Source organism: Podarcis muralis, chromosome 11 (assembly GCF_964188315.1).
Source record: "Podarcis muralis chromosome 11, rPodMur119.hap1.1, whole genome shotgun sequence".
NCBI lineage: Eukaryota > Metazoa > Chordata > Lepidosauria > Squamata > Lacertidae > Podarcis > Podarcis muralis.
This window is the reverse complement of record NC_135665.1, coordinates 66,336,746-66,352,903: the sequence shown is the minus strand read 5'-3', so window position 1 is coordinate 66,352,903 and position 16,158 is coordinate 66,336,746. Positions and strand designations below refer to the sequence as shown.

The 16,158-nt window shown below is 53.5% G+C and overlaps 2 protein-coding genes across 5 annotated transcripts in view; one reads left to right on the top strand and one right to left on the bottom strand.

The window, feature by feature from the left end:
• Positions 1-790: 790 nt before the first annotated feature.
• On the top strand, positions 791-15,067 carry CIMIP2B (ciliary microtubule inner protein 2B). Its single transcript, XM_028748114.2, has 6 exons — positions 791-1,049; positions 2,723-2,937; positions 4,310-4,473; positions 5,782-5,920; positions 7,089-7,313; positions 8,470-15,067. The coding sequence occupies exons 1-6, from the start codon at positions 982-984 to the stop codon at positions 8,565-8,567; spliced, it is 909 nt and encodes a 302-aa protein (XP_028603947.2). The 5' UTR covers positions 791-981; the 3' UTR covers positions 8,568-15,067.
• The window catches only part of RUSC2 (RUN and SH3 domain containing 2), a 54,497-nt gene continuing 48,808 nt past the window's right edge, over positions 10,470-16,158 (bottom strand). For all 4 annotated transcript variants that reach the window (XM_028748110.2, XM_077936603.1, XM_028748109.2 and 1 more), the window contains 2 exons: positions 13,518-13,694; positions 10,470-11,934 (listed from right to left, as the gene is read on the bottom strand). In XM_028748110.2, coding sequence (XP_028603943.2) covers positions 11,754-11,934; positions 13,518-13,694 — 358 coding nt within the window. In that variant the 3' untranslated portion in view covers positions 10,470-11,753. The remainder of the gene's footprint in view (positions 11,935-13,517; positions 13,695-16,158) is intronic.

The window sequence follows — 16,158 nt, the reverse complement described above, 5'->3', positions numbered from 1 at the left end:
TTCGGAGCTTGCTGACCTGACCGGAAGAGTCCGTGACCCGAAGGAGGAGGAGTACCAGGAGGAATGGATGAAATTCAAAGACTATTTAGTTAAATATGCTAAGATAATTTAAATAGAAATACTTGCAAATAACAGATAGGCTTAGGATTTAAATATGTGATGTTATAGAATTATATGTTTAAAGTCAAGATGAAAAGAAAGAAAGATGTTAAGTGATTAAGTAAATTTTATGAGAAACTTGTTTTGGAAAACTGTTACAATGATATATATTGAAATTCAGCCTGGGAGATTTGAGGAAGTCACTTAACAATGTTACTAAGAGTGGACTAAGTACAGTTAGGATTTATGTTTGTTTGTGTGTTTATAAATTTTGGAAAATCAATAAAAAAATTGGGGGGGAAAGAGTGTGGGGCCCAGGACCTGGGAGAGACCAGGGTTCCAATCCTCCCACTCAGCCAGGATGAAGCCAGGCCAAGCCACCCCTTTGCTTACCCAAGATTTGCTGTTCGGAGGTGGCTGTGCCAGACAGCTCCCTGGCACTGGCACTTTTCAGCGTGAGAACAGAGGGGATTTTAATCAGCGTCCTTCTGCCCAGGGCCATAGGAGTCGTCCAGGGCCCAGATGGCTGGGGTGGTGGGCACTCAGAGCCCTGCCTGGCACCTTGCCCACTGCGTGCCACCGCCCGTTCCCCTTCCGCACAGAGCTCCAGCAGTTGCTGCGCCTGAGCTGAAATGACGCAAAGACCAAGGGGCCAGGAGACTCCCCTGCTGCCCTTTCTCCTCCTCCTCCCCCCAAGTGGGGGGGGGGGTGCTTGCTTTTGTCCCTCTGCCTGGCAGGCCGGCTGTGTTTCTCTGCGCTTCAAGTTTCCCTGGGCACAGGCTCCACCTCTCCGCCTCCTGCCCTTCCAGATCACACCGCGAGCACCTTCCCGTCCTGGCTCTGCGCTCCTTGCTGGGCAGACACGGAGAGCCGACACGGGTCATGGCCACAGCTTTCGCCCCCAAGGCTAGCCAGATTCTGATGACCCCGGAGCCGCACTACATCCCCGGGTAAGTGCAGAGGTTGCAGCCGGCAGGCAGCCCAGGACAGAAGAACTTCCAGTGAGTTGTGGCACTGCCCTTTCTCCAGCGTCTCTCTTCCTGCGCGTGAGGATCAGGCTACATACCTGTGTCTCTTCACACCCTTGCGGGTCTGTGGGGGCGCAGGAGTGCCAACGTGGCCCTGCAACCGTGGGTGCCGGGGGCGCCACGAAGCGTGCATTGAAATTTGTGGGTGCCTGGCCCCTTCATGGGGAGTTTCGTGGGTGCTTGGGCACCCAGGGAGTTGGCACCTATATCTAGGTGGGTGGAATCGGTGCGCAGGTGTCCTGAGCTCTCTCGGCTTCTTCTTGACACCAGGAGAGGGAAAGGGTCCCCTTTGGCAGGATTTCTGCTCGGCGGGGGAAGGAATCACAATGCGGGGGGGGGGGGAGAGCTGGCAGCACAGCAACCCTTCTCTCCTCCCCCCCCCCCCCGTTCCTCGTCCACGCAGCTCCATCAGGCTGCGCTTCTCTCTCTACCATCTCTGTGTACAGCAGCTGCCATAGCAACCCGGCAGGAAACCTGGGGAGGGGAGGGTCACCCAGGAACCGAACAGGATGCAGGGCTAGATGGGACCTTGGCCTGATCCAGCGACAGTCTTGTGTTTTGTTGTTGTTGTTTAGTCGTTTAGTCGTGTCCGACTCTTCGGGACCCCCTGGACCAGAGCACGCCAGGCACTCCTGTCTTCCACTGCCTCCCGCAGTTTGGTCAAACTCATGTTGGTAGCTTTGAGAACACTGTCCCACAATCTGGTCCTCTGTCGTCCCCTTCTCCTTGTGCCCTCCATCTTTCCCAACATCAAGGTCTTTTCCAGGGAGTCTTCTCTTCTCATGAGGTGGCCCAAGTCTTGGAGCCTCAGCTTCAGGATCTGTCCTTCCAGTGAGCACTCAGGGCTGATTTCCTTAAGAATGGAGAGGTTTGATCTTCTTGCAGTCCATGGGACTCTCCAGAGTCTCCTCCAGCACCAGAATTCAAAAGCATCCATTCTTCGGCGATCAGCCTTCTTTATGGTCCAGCTCTCACTTCCATACATCACTACTGGGAAAACCATGGCTTTAACTATACGGACCTTTGTCGGCAAGGTGATGTCTCTGCTTTTTAAGACGCTATCTAGGTTTGTCATTGCTTTTCTCCCAAGAAGCAGGCGTCTTTTAATTTCGTGACTGCTGTCACCATCTGCAGTGATCATGGAGCCCAAGAAAGTAAAATCTCTCACTGCCTCCATTTCTTCCCCTTCTATTTGCCAGGAGGTGATGGGACCTTTGGCCATGATCTTCGTTTTTTTGATGTTGAGCTTCAGACCATATTTTGCGCTCTCCTCTTTCACCCTCAATAAAAGGTTCTTTAATTCCTCCTCATTTTCTGCCATCAAGGTTGTGTCATCTGCATATCTGAGGTTGTTGATATTTCTTCTGGCAATCTTAATTCCGGCTTGGGATTCATCCAGCCCTTTCGCATGATGACTTCTGCATATAAGTTAAATAAGCAGGGAGACAATATACAGCCTTGTCGTACTCCTTTCCCCATTTTGAACTAATCAGTTGTTCCATATCCAGTTCTAACTGTAGCTTCTTGTCTCACATACTCGTGTTCCATGATTGCTACGTTCCCTTGCCCCTGACGCTCTCCTGCCCCCCTTGCAGCTATGGCGGGTACTGCCCCCGTTACAAGTTCATGCTGGGCCAGACTTATGGGAAACTGACCTCGCAGCTGCTCACTAGCCCCGAGGCGGATCACTCTGGCCGGCTGCTCCTGCAGCCCAACTGCTCCTCCAGAGACACAGAGGAGCCTCCGGAGCAGAACGAGAGCGGAGGAAAGCTCCCCCTGCTTGGCTGCAGAACCATCCCAGGTTACACAGGTAAACTCCGGAGAGAGAGAGAGAGCGCGCAGGAGGTCCCCTCAGTCAGGTCTGGGCTGCAGCAGCGGCTGGCAGGGCAGGGGAGGCTCAAAGGGGCCAGAGGCAGATGGCTGTGGCCCCCGAGGGGATGGAGGGTAGGCCCTGGATTACCACCTTGGTCTCCTCTGGGAGGAAGGGTGGGATGGAAAAACCAGGCAGGAGGTTTCACTGTACTGTTCTTGACTCCTGCTAAAAACGATTTTTGTTTAGGGCTTATGCCCACTGAACTCTCCTCTGCACTTTCCCCTCGAAAACCCTTTACCCCTGAATCGGAGCAAGGGGGGTAAGGAGTGCAAAACCCAGATTTTCGTTGGTTGTGCTTCTGCTTTAAAGAGCGGGTTTTGGCAGGGGAAATTCCAGGGGGAAACAAAGAACACAGCTCGGACACAGAGCTTTAAAGCACAGAAATCTCTCTGGTAAGAGCGGGGTGAAAGTTCAGTAGGAAGAAACCCCGAGAAGAGCCTAGCCAGATGCTTAGAAAGTGGACAGAGAGTATTAAGGTGGCTCTAAACACAGGAGGAAAAGACCATAAATAAGTCAGAAAACAGATCGTTTTAACAAAAGAAAAAAATATCTATGGAAATCTGTGTTTTAAAATTTCCTGCTCTCTGGCACCATCTGGTGTTGCATGTATATAGCGCATTCAAATACCTGTTTCCCTACTAATGTAGCCAAGTCCTTAATCTGTTTTTAGTCCTTTGTAATTCTGTCATTAATTTTTCTCATTGATTATTTTATTGATTTGTCGTTTTCATAAGCCCCTTTGAGGCTGCTGCTTTTGTACAAACAAGTCGTGCACAAATTTTATGAAATAAGCCGCCCGAGGGCTAGAGAGTGACAAGGCTCAGAGGTGCCAGCCAGGACTGCTGCGACTCTTCCTGCCCCATAGCTCAGGCTGAAGTCTGGGTCAGCCCTTCACACATATTCATAGATAAAGCAAAGCAGAGAATGGGGCACATGCTCTGCCCCCCCCCCCCAATACTCCCCAAGGCCAGGAAAATGCGGCAGGGGCAGTGGAGAGCTTCCTTTCTCAGGGGAAGGCGTGGAGCTCTCTTGCTCAGGAGGAGCCTGCATATTTTTCTTGAGGCTACTTGTATCGTGCCCTCAATCCCAGGTCTCAGTGGGAGTGTCCGTCTGTCTCTGGAGACAATAAGATTAAATGCTAGGGGCTGTCTCCCTGACTTACTCTGCCTGCCAACCCTGCCAGCCGCTTTGCCCTTCCTCCACACCTGACCTAAGCCCCCCCCCCTTTTACATCTCTCCCCCCCCCCCACACCCTCTCCCTTCATCCTATGCTGCCTGGGCTCTTCAAACACGTCTTGTGTCCTGGCAGGATTCATCCCTCGGGCCCAAAACCACTTTGCCAAGACCTACAGTGAGATCTGCAAGGAGGCCAGGAGCGAGTTTGCCCGGCAGCTGCTGAGGGGAGCTGAGCAGCGGGAGGCCTGGATGGCAGCCGGAGGGGAGTCTCCGAAGGACACCAAGCCGGAGTCTCACGTACGGGACACACCTGAGGGTCAAGCCCTTTCGTGGGCAAGTGTGGCAGCCGGGAGTGGGCACTTACCTGTCACCCCCCCCCCAAAAAAAAAATATCTGCATGAGATTCGCATGTGCTAACACTTGTATGCAGGCACAAATTTAGAAAGAAGCACCGTCATGGATGTTTTGAACTCTACCAGCCCCACACATCTGGAGGGCACCAGGTGGGCACCCTCTGGCCTAGACAGACTGGCATCACCTCTCCAGGGTCTCCAATGGGTCAGGGGGCTGCTGGCTGGTCTTCCAGCATGTGCATCTCATTTGCAACCTGGGACCAGTTTAGCTATGAGGTTACCTCTCCCTCCCCCCACATGCACAATAAAATGTGGCTCTTTTCGGGGGGGGGTGTTATTGAGTTATTGTTCTTATTTTGATTTTATATATTGCAATCTTTTCTGAGACCTCCAGGTATAGGGCAGTATATAAATTCAATCAATCAATCAATCACCCCCCCCCAAGTGTCCCTCTTTTCCAGGGACATCCCCAATTTAGAGAAGCCATCCCGGAATTTGATCCCAGAATGTCCCGCTTTTCCTTAGGATGCCCCTAATTTTCATCAGAGAAATGCTGGAGGGTATAGACTCGGCCCCTCTGATTGGCGGAATGGGCACCACCGCAGGTGCCGCATAATGCCCATTCCATATTTGTAAGAACTTGACACCTGCACTTTGGAACTCCCTGCCTCTTGATACCAAGCAGGTGCCTGGTCTGGCCCCTATGAGGCATCTGCTGAGAACATTCTTGTTTAGACAAGCTTATCCAGATGCTTAGAAAGTTGGTGTGCATTTTAATCTGTTTTTAGCATTTTAATTCTTTTTACAGTATTGTTGCATTCCCACCCCCCTCATTTTATTGGCTTGTCTGTTCATAAACTGCTTTAAGGGTTTCTTCTTTACGATCAGGCAGTATATAATTTTTTTAAAAAAAATTAGTAAGTGAATAAATAAGTGGGTAGGAAGGTCTGGGGCCCCCACATCCCTCTTGAATCTGCCAGGGCCATGTCTGTGAGGCTCCCAGGTTGCCCTTGCACTTGAATCTATATCTATCTATATCTATCTATCTATCTATCTATCTATCTATCTATCTATCCATCCATCCATCCATCCATCCATCTATCTATTTATCTATCTATCATCTATCTATCTCCTTCCCTGCCTCCTATGCCTTGGTGTTTCTTTGAAACGGAAAGTGGCTGCAAAGGGTTTTAATAAAATTGGCAAAGAGACGCCTGCCTGGGCCTGACTCTGACCCTCCTGGTGCCCACAGAGCCTCACCCCCAAGTGCAAGACCCCCCTGGCCGCCGTGTCAAAAGCTGCCGCCCCATATGTGTCTCGCTACGCCTTCCGGCCCCAGGGATCGCCCTACTCTCTGGAAGACAGCAACCCACAGAGGCACTTCATCTCAGGTGAGGCTCACCTGCCCTGCCCCCATCCAGGCTGAGGGATCTTCTCCCAATGCGAGAAGCACCTCTGGCAGATGTGGGGGTGGGGGTGGGCAAGTTAGGGGTACCTTCCCCCTCCAGGTGTAGCGTGACCTTGCTCATTCTCCTCCACCACCCCCACCTCTTGCTATTTTCATCCTTCAAAAAACATTTACTGTAAAGTATATGGAGCAATGCTTTTAAGGTCATGTTTAGCTCTTAGATCAGGGACGCGGGTGGCGCTGTGGGTTAAACCACAGAGCCTAGGACTTGCCGATCAGAAGGTCAGCGGTTTGAATCCCCGTGACGTGGTGAGCTCCCGTTGTTCGGTCCCTGCTCCTGCCAACCTAGCAGTTCGAAAGCACGTCAACGTGCAAGTAGATAAATAGGTACCGCTCTGGCGGGAAGGTAAACGCCGTTTCCGTGCACTGCTCTGGTTTGCCAGAAGCGGTTTAGTCCTGCTGGCCACATGACCCGGAAGCCGTACGCCCTCGGCCAGTAAAGCAAGATGAGCGCCGCAACCCCAGAGTCGTTTGCGACTGGACCTAACAGTCAGGGGTCCCTTTATCTTTACCATTAGCCCTTGGATGAGGGCTGGATCAGAATCTCTCTTGGCCTGCACACCTCCAGTTGGACAGGTGGGTGGGGCTGCAAAGGAAGACCTCTGGCCAAAGGGTCCGAGTTCAAAACCTGCTGCCTTGGGCAGGGATTGGCTGCTCTCGGGGTCTCTGACTGGGAGCTCTCAAGTGGAAGCAAACCCCGTGGGGCGGGCATCTGGTGCCCAATTTCAAAGGCTCTCTCCTTGCCAAGGAGCAACTGGGAGGAGCCTTCAAGCCCCTCCGTTGATACTTGGCAACTAGGAGGTTACACACCGGAGGTCACATTTGGCTCCATTTGTCGGAAGCTCTCCCCAGGGCACCTTCCTTGCAGATCTTTAGATGCCAGGTGAAAACCTGCCTCTATAACACGGCCTTGGGCTGATGAAACAATCCATGACCTTTTAAATATGACTGGAGAGGTGTAGTCTTTTTAGTATTAAGTTACGCATTTTGTGTTTTTATGTTGTAAAATAAGAATAATAATACACCCCACCAGCTCTGGAGGGGGGTGGGCTTCTGTGGTGGGTCTAACTCTTTCGACTCCTGCAATGCAGGCTTCACTGGATTCATCCCTCGCGCCCAGTATCTGATTGGGGCAAGCTACCCTGTCATCACCCACCGGGCTCTGGCAGAGTTTGACCGGATGCGATGGAGGCAGAGGCAAGGGCCTTCTGGAAGCAGCTGCGATGGCCAGAAAGGTGGTGATGGCCTCCCTCCGCTGACAAAGACCTACCCCACAGACACGGGCCTCCTGCCCCACTACAGGGGCTACGTTCCAGGTGAGCTGGGGGGCTGCCCCACCTGTTCACCCTCTTCTCCTCCCTGGGTGCTGCAACCCACAGAGACCTGGCTTGACCGTGGAGACACCTGAGGAAGAGGAGCTGCCACAAAGGCTTGGACCAGTCCAGGGAGGAAAGTTCTTCCAGGGCCGCTGGCCATGAGGACTAGACTCTTGCCTCCAGAGAGGAGAGGGCTGCTCTTGGGCTCAAATCCTGCTTGTGGGTCTCCCATAACAGGCATCTGGTTGGCCCCTGTGAGAACAGGAGGCTGGAGTGGATGGGCCGTTGGCCGGATCCAGCACTCTCCTGATGTTCTTATGGAACCTCACATCTGCTGGGATGGGGGGCGGGTCTTCTTTAAAATATGCTCCTTGCAGGGAGAGGTAAATTTTACAGACCTTTCAAAGCTGTGATGAGGTGCCCCAAATGAGGGTTTGATCTATGCCAGCTGGCTGTCCCACAGCTGTATGACATTATTTGGGTGGGGATACCACCAGTTCGAAAGCATGTCAAAGTAGATGTCAAAGACTTGCGTAGATCAATAGGTACCACGTCGGCGGGAAGGTAAACAGCGTTTCCGTGCGCTGCTCTGGTTCGCCAGAAGCGGCTTAGTCATGCTGGCCACATGACCCGGAAGCTGTACGCCGGCTCCCTCGGCCAGTAAAGAGAGATGAGCGCCGCAACACCAGAGTCAGCCACGACTGGACCTAATGGTCAGGGGTCCCTTTACCTTTTTATGGAGTTATCCGACCCCCGAGCCATCTGAAGGCAATCCTGTATAGGGAAGGTTTTTAAAATGTTTGATGTTTTATGATGCTTTTATATATGTTGGAAGCTGCCTAGAGTGGCTGGGGCAACCCAGTCTGATGGGTGGGGTATAAATAGTCAAATTACCCTTATGGAATGGGACGTCCCTATTTTCACTGGAGAAATGTTGAGAGGCTCTGCAGGCCTGGAGGGGTCTCCCCTTCTGCTCCAGCTTCCTGAAAGCCCTTGCCACTCTTCCTCAAATGCTCTGGTCTGGAGGAGGAGGCGGCAGCAGCCACTGCAGAGTTGGAAGGGACCCCCAAGGCTCATCCAGCCCTACCCCGAAAGGCAGGGATCGCAGCGAGGGCACCCCCTTTCTCCATTCAGGCCTTTGTGTGTCTCCTTGCAGGTTACAAGTTCCAGTTTGGCCACACCTACGGCCAGCTCACCTTTGACGCCCTGGGCCAGAGCACCCTGGAGAAGCAGGTGCTGGATGGGCAGCCATGAAGCCCCGCCCTCTCTGGGACCCCCCCCCCCTTCCAGGAGCCGCTTCTGCCCCCTTGTTTTGTGTGTGTGGTGTAAGGAAGGGAAACCGACAGCCAGGATGGAAGAGGACCCCCTTCAACTCCCCCTTTTCCTCTGACAAAGGATCCCTGGTGGGACTTTTTTTGGGTGGGGGGGATGAAAGGATGCCAGTGGACGGGCAGCTCCCTATTCTGGACTGGGGGGGGTGTGTGGACCCGACAGCCTTCTGGTTCCCCCAGCTCTTTGAATCTTTGGGGTCTGTTTCTCAGGAAGGTCCCAGTTGTTCCAGAGGGTTCAGTCAGGTTCTGGGAAGCCCAGAAACACCCTTTGGAGAAGCTTTTTCACCCGCCAGCCTTCCTCTTGCCGGAGGCCCAGCTGGAGACCAGCTGCCTCTCTGGGAGAGGACCACCCTGGGCCAGGCAGTCTTAAGAAGAGGGTCCCTCCCGCGCAGTTTGGGAGAGGGGAATGTGGCATGTGGGGCCAGAGGCCTACAGGGCATCTATAAGACTTAGATAATATCAACCAGGGCATGTTTAACCTGACAACAAGAGGAAACGGTCTACACTTTTTGCTTCACTTTGGGATGTGGAAGCTGCACGTGTCAACCCTCCCACAAAACAGGAGTGACAAGAAAACCCCTCAATTCAGGATTATTTTTCTGAGCTGGAAAATGCACAAAACGTCTCTAATTCTAGCTACACCATTTTCCAGCCATGCTCAGGATTTAGTTGCCACTTGCTAGGAATGAGCAGAACTGCTTTGAAATCAGCCTCCAGAGAAAACATCCCAAATGCACCCCACTTTTCACCTCTGGCTTCCAGGTAGCTCCGTTTGGATGGAGCAAACATAAAGGTAAGAGGAAGTCATCGGTGCTGCTGGGATACGACCCCAGAGGACCGAAATGAAGTAGATGGGGAAATGCCAGTGCCGGGTGGGGAATCGTGGCCCCATGAGATGATGAGGACCCACCTGAGATCAGTCCTCACCTGCCCAGCCCTGGGGATCTCCTCCCCTTTAGCAGAATCTTCTGTAACTCTGGGATTCGGTAGATAAGAGCTCTACCTTCAGCAAGGCGAAAACTCTGCGACAGCCATTTGAAGAGGAGCCAGAGCTCAGTGAAGACCCTGCATGTCATAGGAAAGAAGCGCCAGGTCCAAGCCCTGAGGGAGAGGGGAAGGAGGCGGGAGAATCAGAGAACCATGGGATCTGAGAGCTGGGAGCGTTGTGCAGCCCAACCCTCCTGCAACGCAGAAACCACAGCAAAAGTCTCTCCGATTCTTCTCGCCTTCCAGAAGTCGGCTCCAGAAGCACTGGTCAAGAGCTGCTTCTCCCACAACTCGGGATGGGGGCAAGAAACCCCCCCAAAATGGAGGAAGACTTCCTTTTGCCCTCTTACTTTCTGACAATAAGAGCTGCTTGGAAGAGTCTCTTTTGGAAGGTGGGGGCCTCTCCACCCTTGGAGGTTTTCAAGCAGAGTTTGGGTGGCCATCCATCATGGATTCTTGACTTTAGATTCCTGCCTTGCAGGGGTTGGGCTAGAGGACCTTTGACGTTCCCTCTAACTCTTTCATTCTCTGATTCTATGCCAAGGGCATCACTTGGGTGCTGGGCAAAGGGAAGCTGCTGCCCCCCAGCCCACTTTGTCCCTGTCTTTTTGTCTTCAGCCTTCTTTTTCTCTATCCTCCAATAGATCTCCAGTTAATCTTTTATTCTCCCACCTCACGGAGTTGCGTCAAGGCCTGCAATATCCAGAACTTCCCTGCAGGCTCCGCCAGCTGGAGGAGCCAGCCCATAGCTTTCCTCCACTCCTGGCTTCAGCGTCCATCAGGGTGGGGGTCCCAATCCTGAGGTCCCTGCGCAGGAAGTGGGTGGGTGTATCGACTCTTTAATCAGCACCTTTTTTTATTAATATGCGTCATAAATAAAGAAATAAATAAAGGCGAGACACCCTGTTCTAACGCCGGAAGTACAAATTAAACATGGCGCCTTTTTCCGCAGGAGCCTCTGACTTCGCAACAGCAGCCACCCCTTGGGGGGAGGGCAAGGCGGGACACCCCAGCCCAGCCCCTCAATACTGACCGACCGACTAGCTGGTCTTGGCAATAACACTGCCCTCTGGCTACACGGAGGGGGGGGGGGAGACACGGGAGACCAGGACCCTCATCCCGCCCCCCAACGGAAAGGGAGAATGGCAAGGAGTCCCAACCCCAGAGAAAACCCTTCTCCCACCCACCCTGTTACAGACACGGGCAGGCAGTTTCACCAGCACCAGCTGGATGTCCTCTGGGGACCCCAGCAGTGCCCTTCTGCTGCTGGGTCAGGACCCTGGACCCTGTGGGGAGGGGCAGCCCCTTGCGGCTGGAAGGGCCGCCCTCTGCCCACCACCCTTGATTCCCCTTTGTGGGCATTGCCCACCGTCGAGCCTACTTCTAACACAGAACGGCCGTGGACCCCTACCAAACCACTACACAGACACACAGACACATGGGCGGGGTTATTTTCCCTCAGGGGGGACCCCACCCCCTCCCTCCCTCCCTCTGAAGCTAGATGCCCCTTCCCCGGGGCACAGCTCCCTTCCCACCGGCTGCCCCTGCGGTGTGGCGGGGGCCACAAGATGCAACGGGGGTGTTAATATATGTTAGCACACAGTTCTAGAGGGGGCATGTCTAGGGCAGGGCCGCCTGCAATGCCACCTGCCGCCACCGGGGGCAGCTTGCAGGAAAGCGCCCCCCCACCTGGAGATGGAGGCAGAGCAATGCATGCTGGGGGTTGGCTGCCCCACCCTATTTAGGAAGGGGGCTCCAAGGGCCATCCAGTCCACCCCCTGCAACACAAAGCGGCAGTCCTGGCGGTCGAAGGTCTATACCGGACGAGCCCTGGAGGCGAAGCAGGTGAAGAGTTCCTTGTTGGGGGGGGGGGGAAGGGGGCGAGAGAGGAGAGGAGCATGCACAGCAATGACACTTGGCAACAGGAGACCCCTGGTGGGACAGGGGGCAAAGGCGGAGAGCAGCAGTGATTTCTGAGATTCCTTCACAGCGAGGAGATTGGGAGACGGGATCAGGAGGAGGAGGAGGCGCCTCTGTGCCCGACACTGTCTTGCTGGGGGGGCACGGCCGGGCTCCGTGGGTCTGTGCTTCTCTGGGCTTCCCCGGCCGCCCCCGGCCCCCGTCAGTAGTCCTCGTCCTCCATGTGGGTGACGTACATGATGGGCACCAAGCCGCTCTCTGCCCCTCGCCTGCAGCGCAGCCAGTCGGCGTCCACCTTGCCCGCCACGCGCAGGACGTCGCCCTTCTGGAAGCTCAGCTGCCCAGCCTCCGTGGCAATGTGGTGGCAGAGGGCCTTGACCTCGCTGCGGAGGGAAGGAGGGGGTCGTGAGGGAACAACAACAATAATTGATTATTTATACCCTGCAACAAGAATAGGTAAAGGGACCCCTGACCATTAGGTCCAGTCGCGGACGACTCTGGGGTTGTGACGCTCATCTCGCTTTACTGGCCAAGGGAGCCGGCGTACAGCTTCCGGGTCATGTGGCCAGCAGGACTAAGCCACTTCTGGCGAACCAGAGCAGCGCTCGGAAACGCCGTTTACCTTCCTGCCGGAGTGGTACCTATTTATCTACTTCTGCTGGTGTGCTTTCGAACTGCTAGGTTGGCAGGAGCAGGGACCGAGCAACGGGAGCTCACCCCGTTGTGGGGATTCGAACTGCCGACCTTCAGCAAGTCCTAGGCTCTGTGGTTTAGACGACAGCGCCACCCACATCCCAACAAAATATTAAAAACACAATAAAGAATCAGACATTAAACACTTCCCTGAACAAGGCAGGCAGGGGTGGAGAGCCCTCCTGGGGGCACCGGGGGAGCCCCTCCCTGCCCAGGCAAGGCTTTTGTAGAATCACAGCACTGCTGAGGGGAACCCCAGGGTCCTCTAGACCAACCCCCTGCAAGGCAGGACTCCCAGCTCAAGAATCCCTGGCGGAAAGACACCCACCCGCTTTTGGGAAACCTCCAAGGAATCCTAGAACCCTATAGCCATAGATGGAAGGGGCTGCCAAGGCCCATCTAATCCCATGGCAGGAATCACAGACAGAGACGGCCACCCAATCTCTGCTTACTCTGCCAGTGAAGGAGAGTCCCCCTCAAAGCCCCTGGCAGGCAGGAGACCTGGGGTGCTGTGGGGGAGGAGAAAGGGCAGCTGCCCCCCCCCAGACCCTCGCCTTCAGTGGAAGCCTTTCAGGAGAGGTTGGGGGCCCCTATTCTTTCAGGTGTGATTTCTGCCTGGTAGGGGCTGGACTAGATGTTCCCCGGGGCTCCCTTCCAACTGCGACATTCCAGGATTGCATGGTCACCACCGGCTGTTGGAGGAGGGGCAGTGGGGCAGCAGGGGGGGGAGGTTCTCCACAGACGAGGGGTCCTCCTCTCCCACAGGGCACAATGGCCACAGCCCACCAGCTGCCTCTGGGGCCACTTCCATCGGCCGCAAGGGCTGGGGGCAAACCATAAAGGAAGCTTGTCAGAGAGAAGAACTATGATGGGCTGAGCAGCCTCCAGCATCTCTGTCACTCTCACTCTCACCAGACTCCTGGCTTCATGGGGGGGGTGTCTTTCAGCACCCTGAGGGTCACAAATGCTCTCCATCCCCCACCTGAGGTTGCTTTTGAGCCCAGCCCCCTCACCACCCCCCCAAGAGATCCAGGCCTCTGCTCCCCACCCAAGCCGGGGGCTCAGTTCTCACCCCTGCAGGGCTTTCCATGAGACCCCCTTGGACTGGTTGCCAGAACCACAAGCCTGAGGGGTCCCAGAGGGGGGAGGTCCTGGGCCTTGGGGAACCCCCCCCAAAGGCCTTCTAGCTTGAGCATCCTTGAGACATACCCTGGCCCCCCAGCCCTGTGGCTGCCCCCACCCCCACCCCCTGTTGCCCCGCAGTATCCCTCACCAGGGTGTCTCTGGGGAGCCTCCCCTGTCCGGCAGTGGCTGCTTGGGATGTGCGGGAGGAGGGTCCGGCGCCAGCCGCTCAGGCTCCGAGGAAGCCTCTCTCCACACCGTGGCCCCCACTGTCTGTGCCATCAGCTGCAGCACGGAGCGGTCCAGGCTCAGCCAGCCAGAGGGCAGCCTGGAAGGGGAGAAGGAAGTCAAGACCAGTGGGCGGATCAGAGAACGACAGAAAAAACGCGAGAGGCAGCTGTCGGGGAAAGATCGGGGTTCAGGGCGCCATACCCTGTGGGCTCAGCCTGGACAGCAGGGCTGGATTAAGCATTCAGCAAAAGAAGCTTGTGCTCGGGTCATCAAAGGAAGGGGGCACCACAGAAATTTCCCATTACCGGATTTTCAACATTAATGGTCACAATTGCTGTACATTAAAAATCCCAACAGAAGAACTCTGCAACGAGGCAGACTAGGTGCCTTATCTCTACTAAGTACCGAAGCGGATGTGTGACATAAGGTTAGTTTTGAGGATCTGAGCACAGGCTTTGCAATTAGAAAAAGGAGGAGGAAATGCTTCCTAGCCGCCATATGCGCCACCCAACTATCTCTTCCAGCAGGAGTGCAGAGAAGAGGCTGCTAGCACACCGCCAGAGCTCACCGGAAGTGGGACTTCCATCTATACAGTTAGAAAAGGTCTCTGGAGCTTTGCTTCAATTCCAGGGGTGAGACTTTTATATGCACAGAGATGGAAGGACTCGTCACTATCAGCAATGGGAGAATGGCTGAGATGGAAAAACCGGCATGCTTAAGCAGAGAAAAGTCATTCTTAACATTTATGGGAGATTGGAAACTTCTCATAGATGTTTTGAAATAATGGCATTTGGATTTGAGGATGGGAGATAATATTTGCTTATAGAAAGTAGCTTTGTAGGGATGTGAATACAGTGGACGCTCAGATTGCGAACGTGCTCTGTGCAGGATGCACGTTCGCAACCCGCAGCATTCGCAACCCATGTTTGCGCGTCTGTGCATGCACAGGTTGCGCTTCTGTGCTTCTGCAAAGCGCAATTTAGCGCTTCTGTGCACGTGTGACTGCCGAAACCCGGAAGTAACCTGTTCTGGTACTTCCAGGTTTCGGCAGTCCGCAACCCGAAAAAGCGCAACCTGAAGCGGACGCAACATGAGGTATGACTGTATTGCTTATATACAGCAGTCAAATGAAGAACCGGAAGTTCTTTAACTTTTGAACTTTATTTTTCTCCCGCCTTTTAAATCTCTTCTCTATTTCTTCTTTATCTCCCTCTCTGCCTTTCTATATTTCCTGCATTTCTTTTTCTCTACCAGTTTTATTGAATCCAAATCAATATTTTGATTTGGACCAAAAACCCCAGAGATGTGATATTAAGTTTTGTATTTCCCTGTATAAATCCTAATAACATCTATTCAAAAACAACAAGTAAGAGAAAAGTTTTCAAATACAAATGCACCAAAATGAACATTATTTTCCATCTTACTGTAGGTTTTGTTTCATTTCGAAAAATAAAATTTTATTTGATGGTTTGTTATTGTTTGCATTTTGAATGAGATATATGGGGGGGGGGGCACTGAAATCTTTTATGTGCTTCGGGCCTTTGAAGGTCTTAATCCAGTGCTGCTTGATGAAGACACAGAAACATTCATACTTTTAAGCATTCCCCCCTTTGCCTCCTCAACCTTCTTCAGCCCCTTTTCCGTTTCCATTCTGAAATGGTGCAAAAGATACACCTGGGTCTGCCCCCCCCCCTCCCCACAGGCCCTTTGCACCAGCAGCCCTGAACTGGGGTGGCTCAGGAGAGCAGCTGCAGGGAGGGAGGCTGCCCTTGGGGGGCCACCCCCATCCCAGGGCGGTGCCAGGGCAGCAATCGGGCTCCTCCGAAGGACAAGCGGCAATGTGGCACAGTGGTGAGAGCGCTGGACTAGGACCTGGGAGAGAGCAGGGTGCAAATCCCCACTCAGCCACGAAGCTCGCTGGGTGACCTCAGGGCAGCCTAGCCTACCTCTCAGGGTTGCTGTGGGGATAAAACAGGAAGGGGGAAAGCCACGCCTGCCTACCTGAAGGAGAAGCGGGAGATAAACACCCCAGAGAAAAGAACTGCCCCCTTGTTTGGAGTGACATTCTTTCTCCTGTTTCAGCCTCGTAGTTGTTGCCAGAGTTATTGGCACAATGGGGGGGCAGTGTCCTTGGGGCTCCCTTTCTGCACCCCACAATCTCAGATACAGTGGTACCTTGGTTCTCAAACAGCTTGGAACCCAAACACTGCAAACCCGGAAATAAGTGTTCCGGTTTGCGAACTTTTTTCAGAAGTCGAATGTGCTCCGTTTTGAGCGTTACACTTCCGCACTGAGGGCCACACTTCCGTTTTGAGTGTTACACTGAGGTCTGTCTGTTTTTGCTATTTATTTTGCGTTTTCGTTTTTGGGGCTCTTTTTGTTTTGTTTTTGTGACTGTGTTGAACTCAGTTCAGCTACTGATTGGCTGATTGTGTGACTGCAGTACATTGTTTATTGCTTTCCTTTTATGAATCAATGGTCTCATTAGATAGTAAAATTCATGTTAAGTTGCTGTTTTAGGGGTTATTTTTAAAAGTCTGGAACAGATTAATTCATTTTGC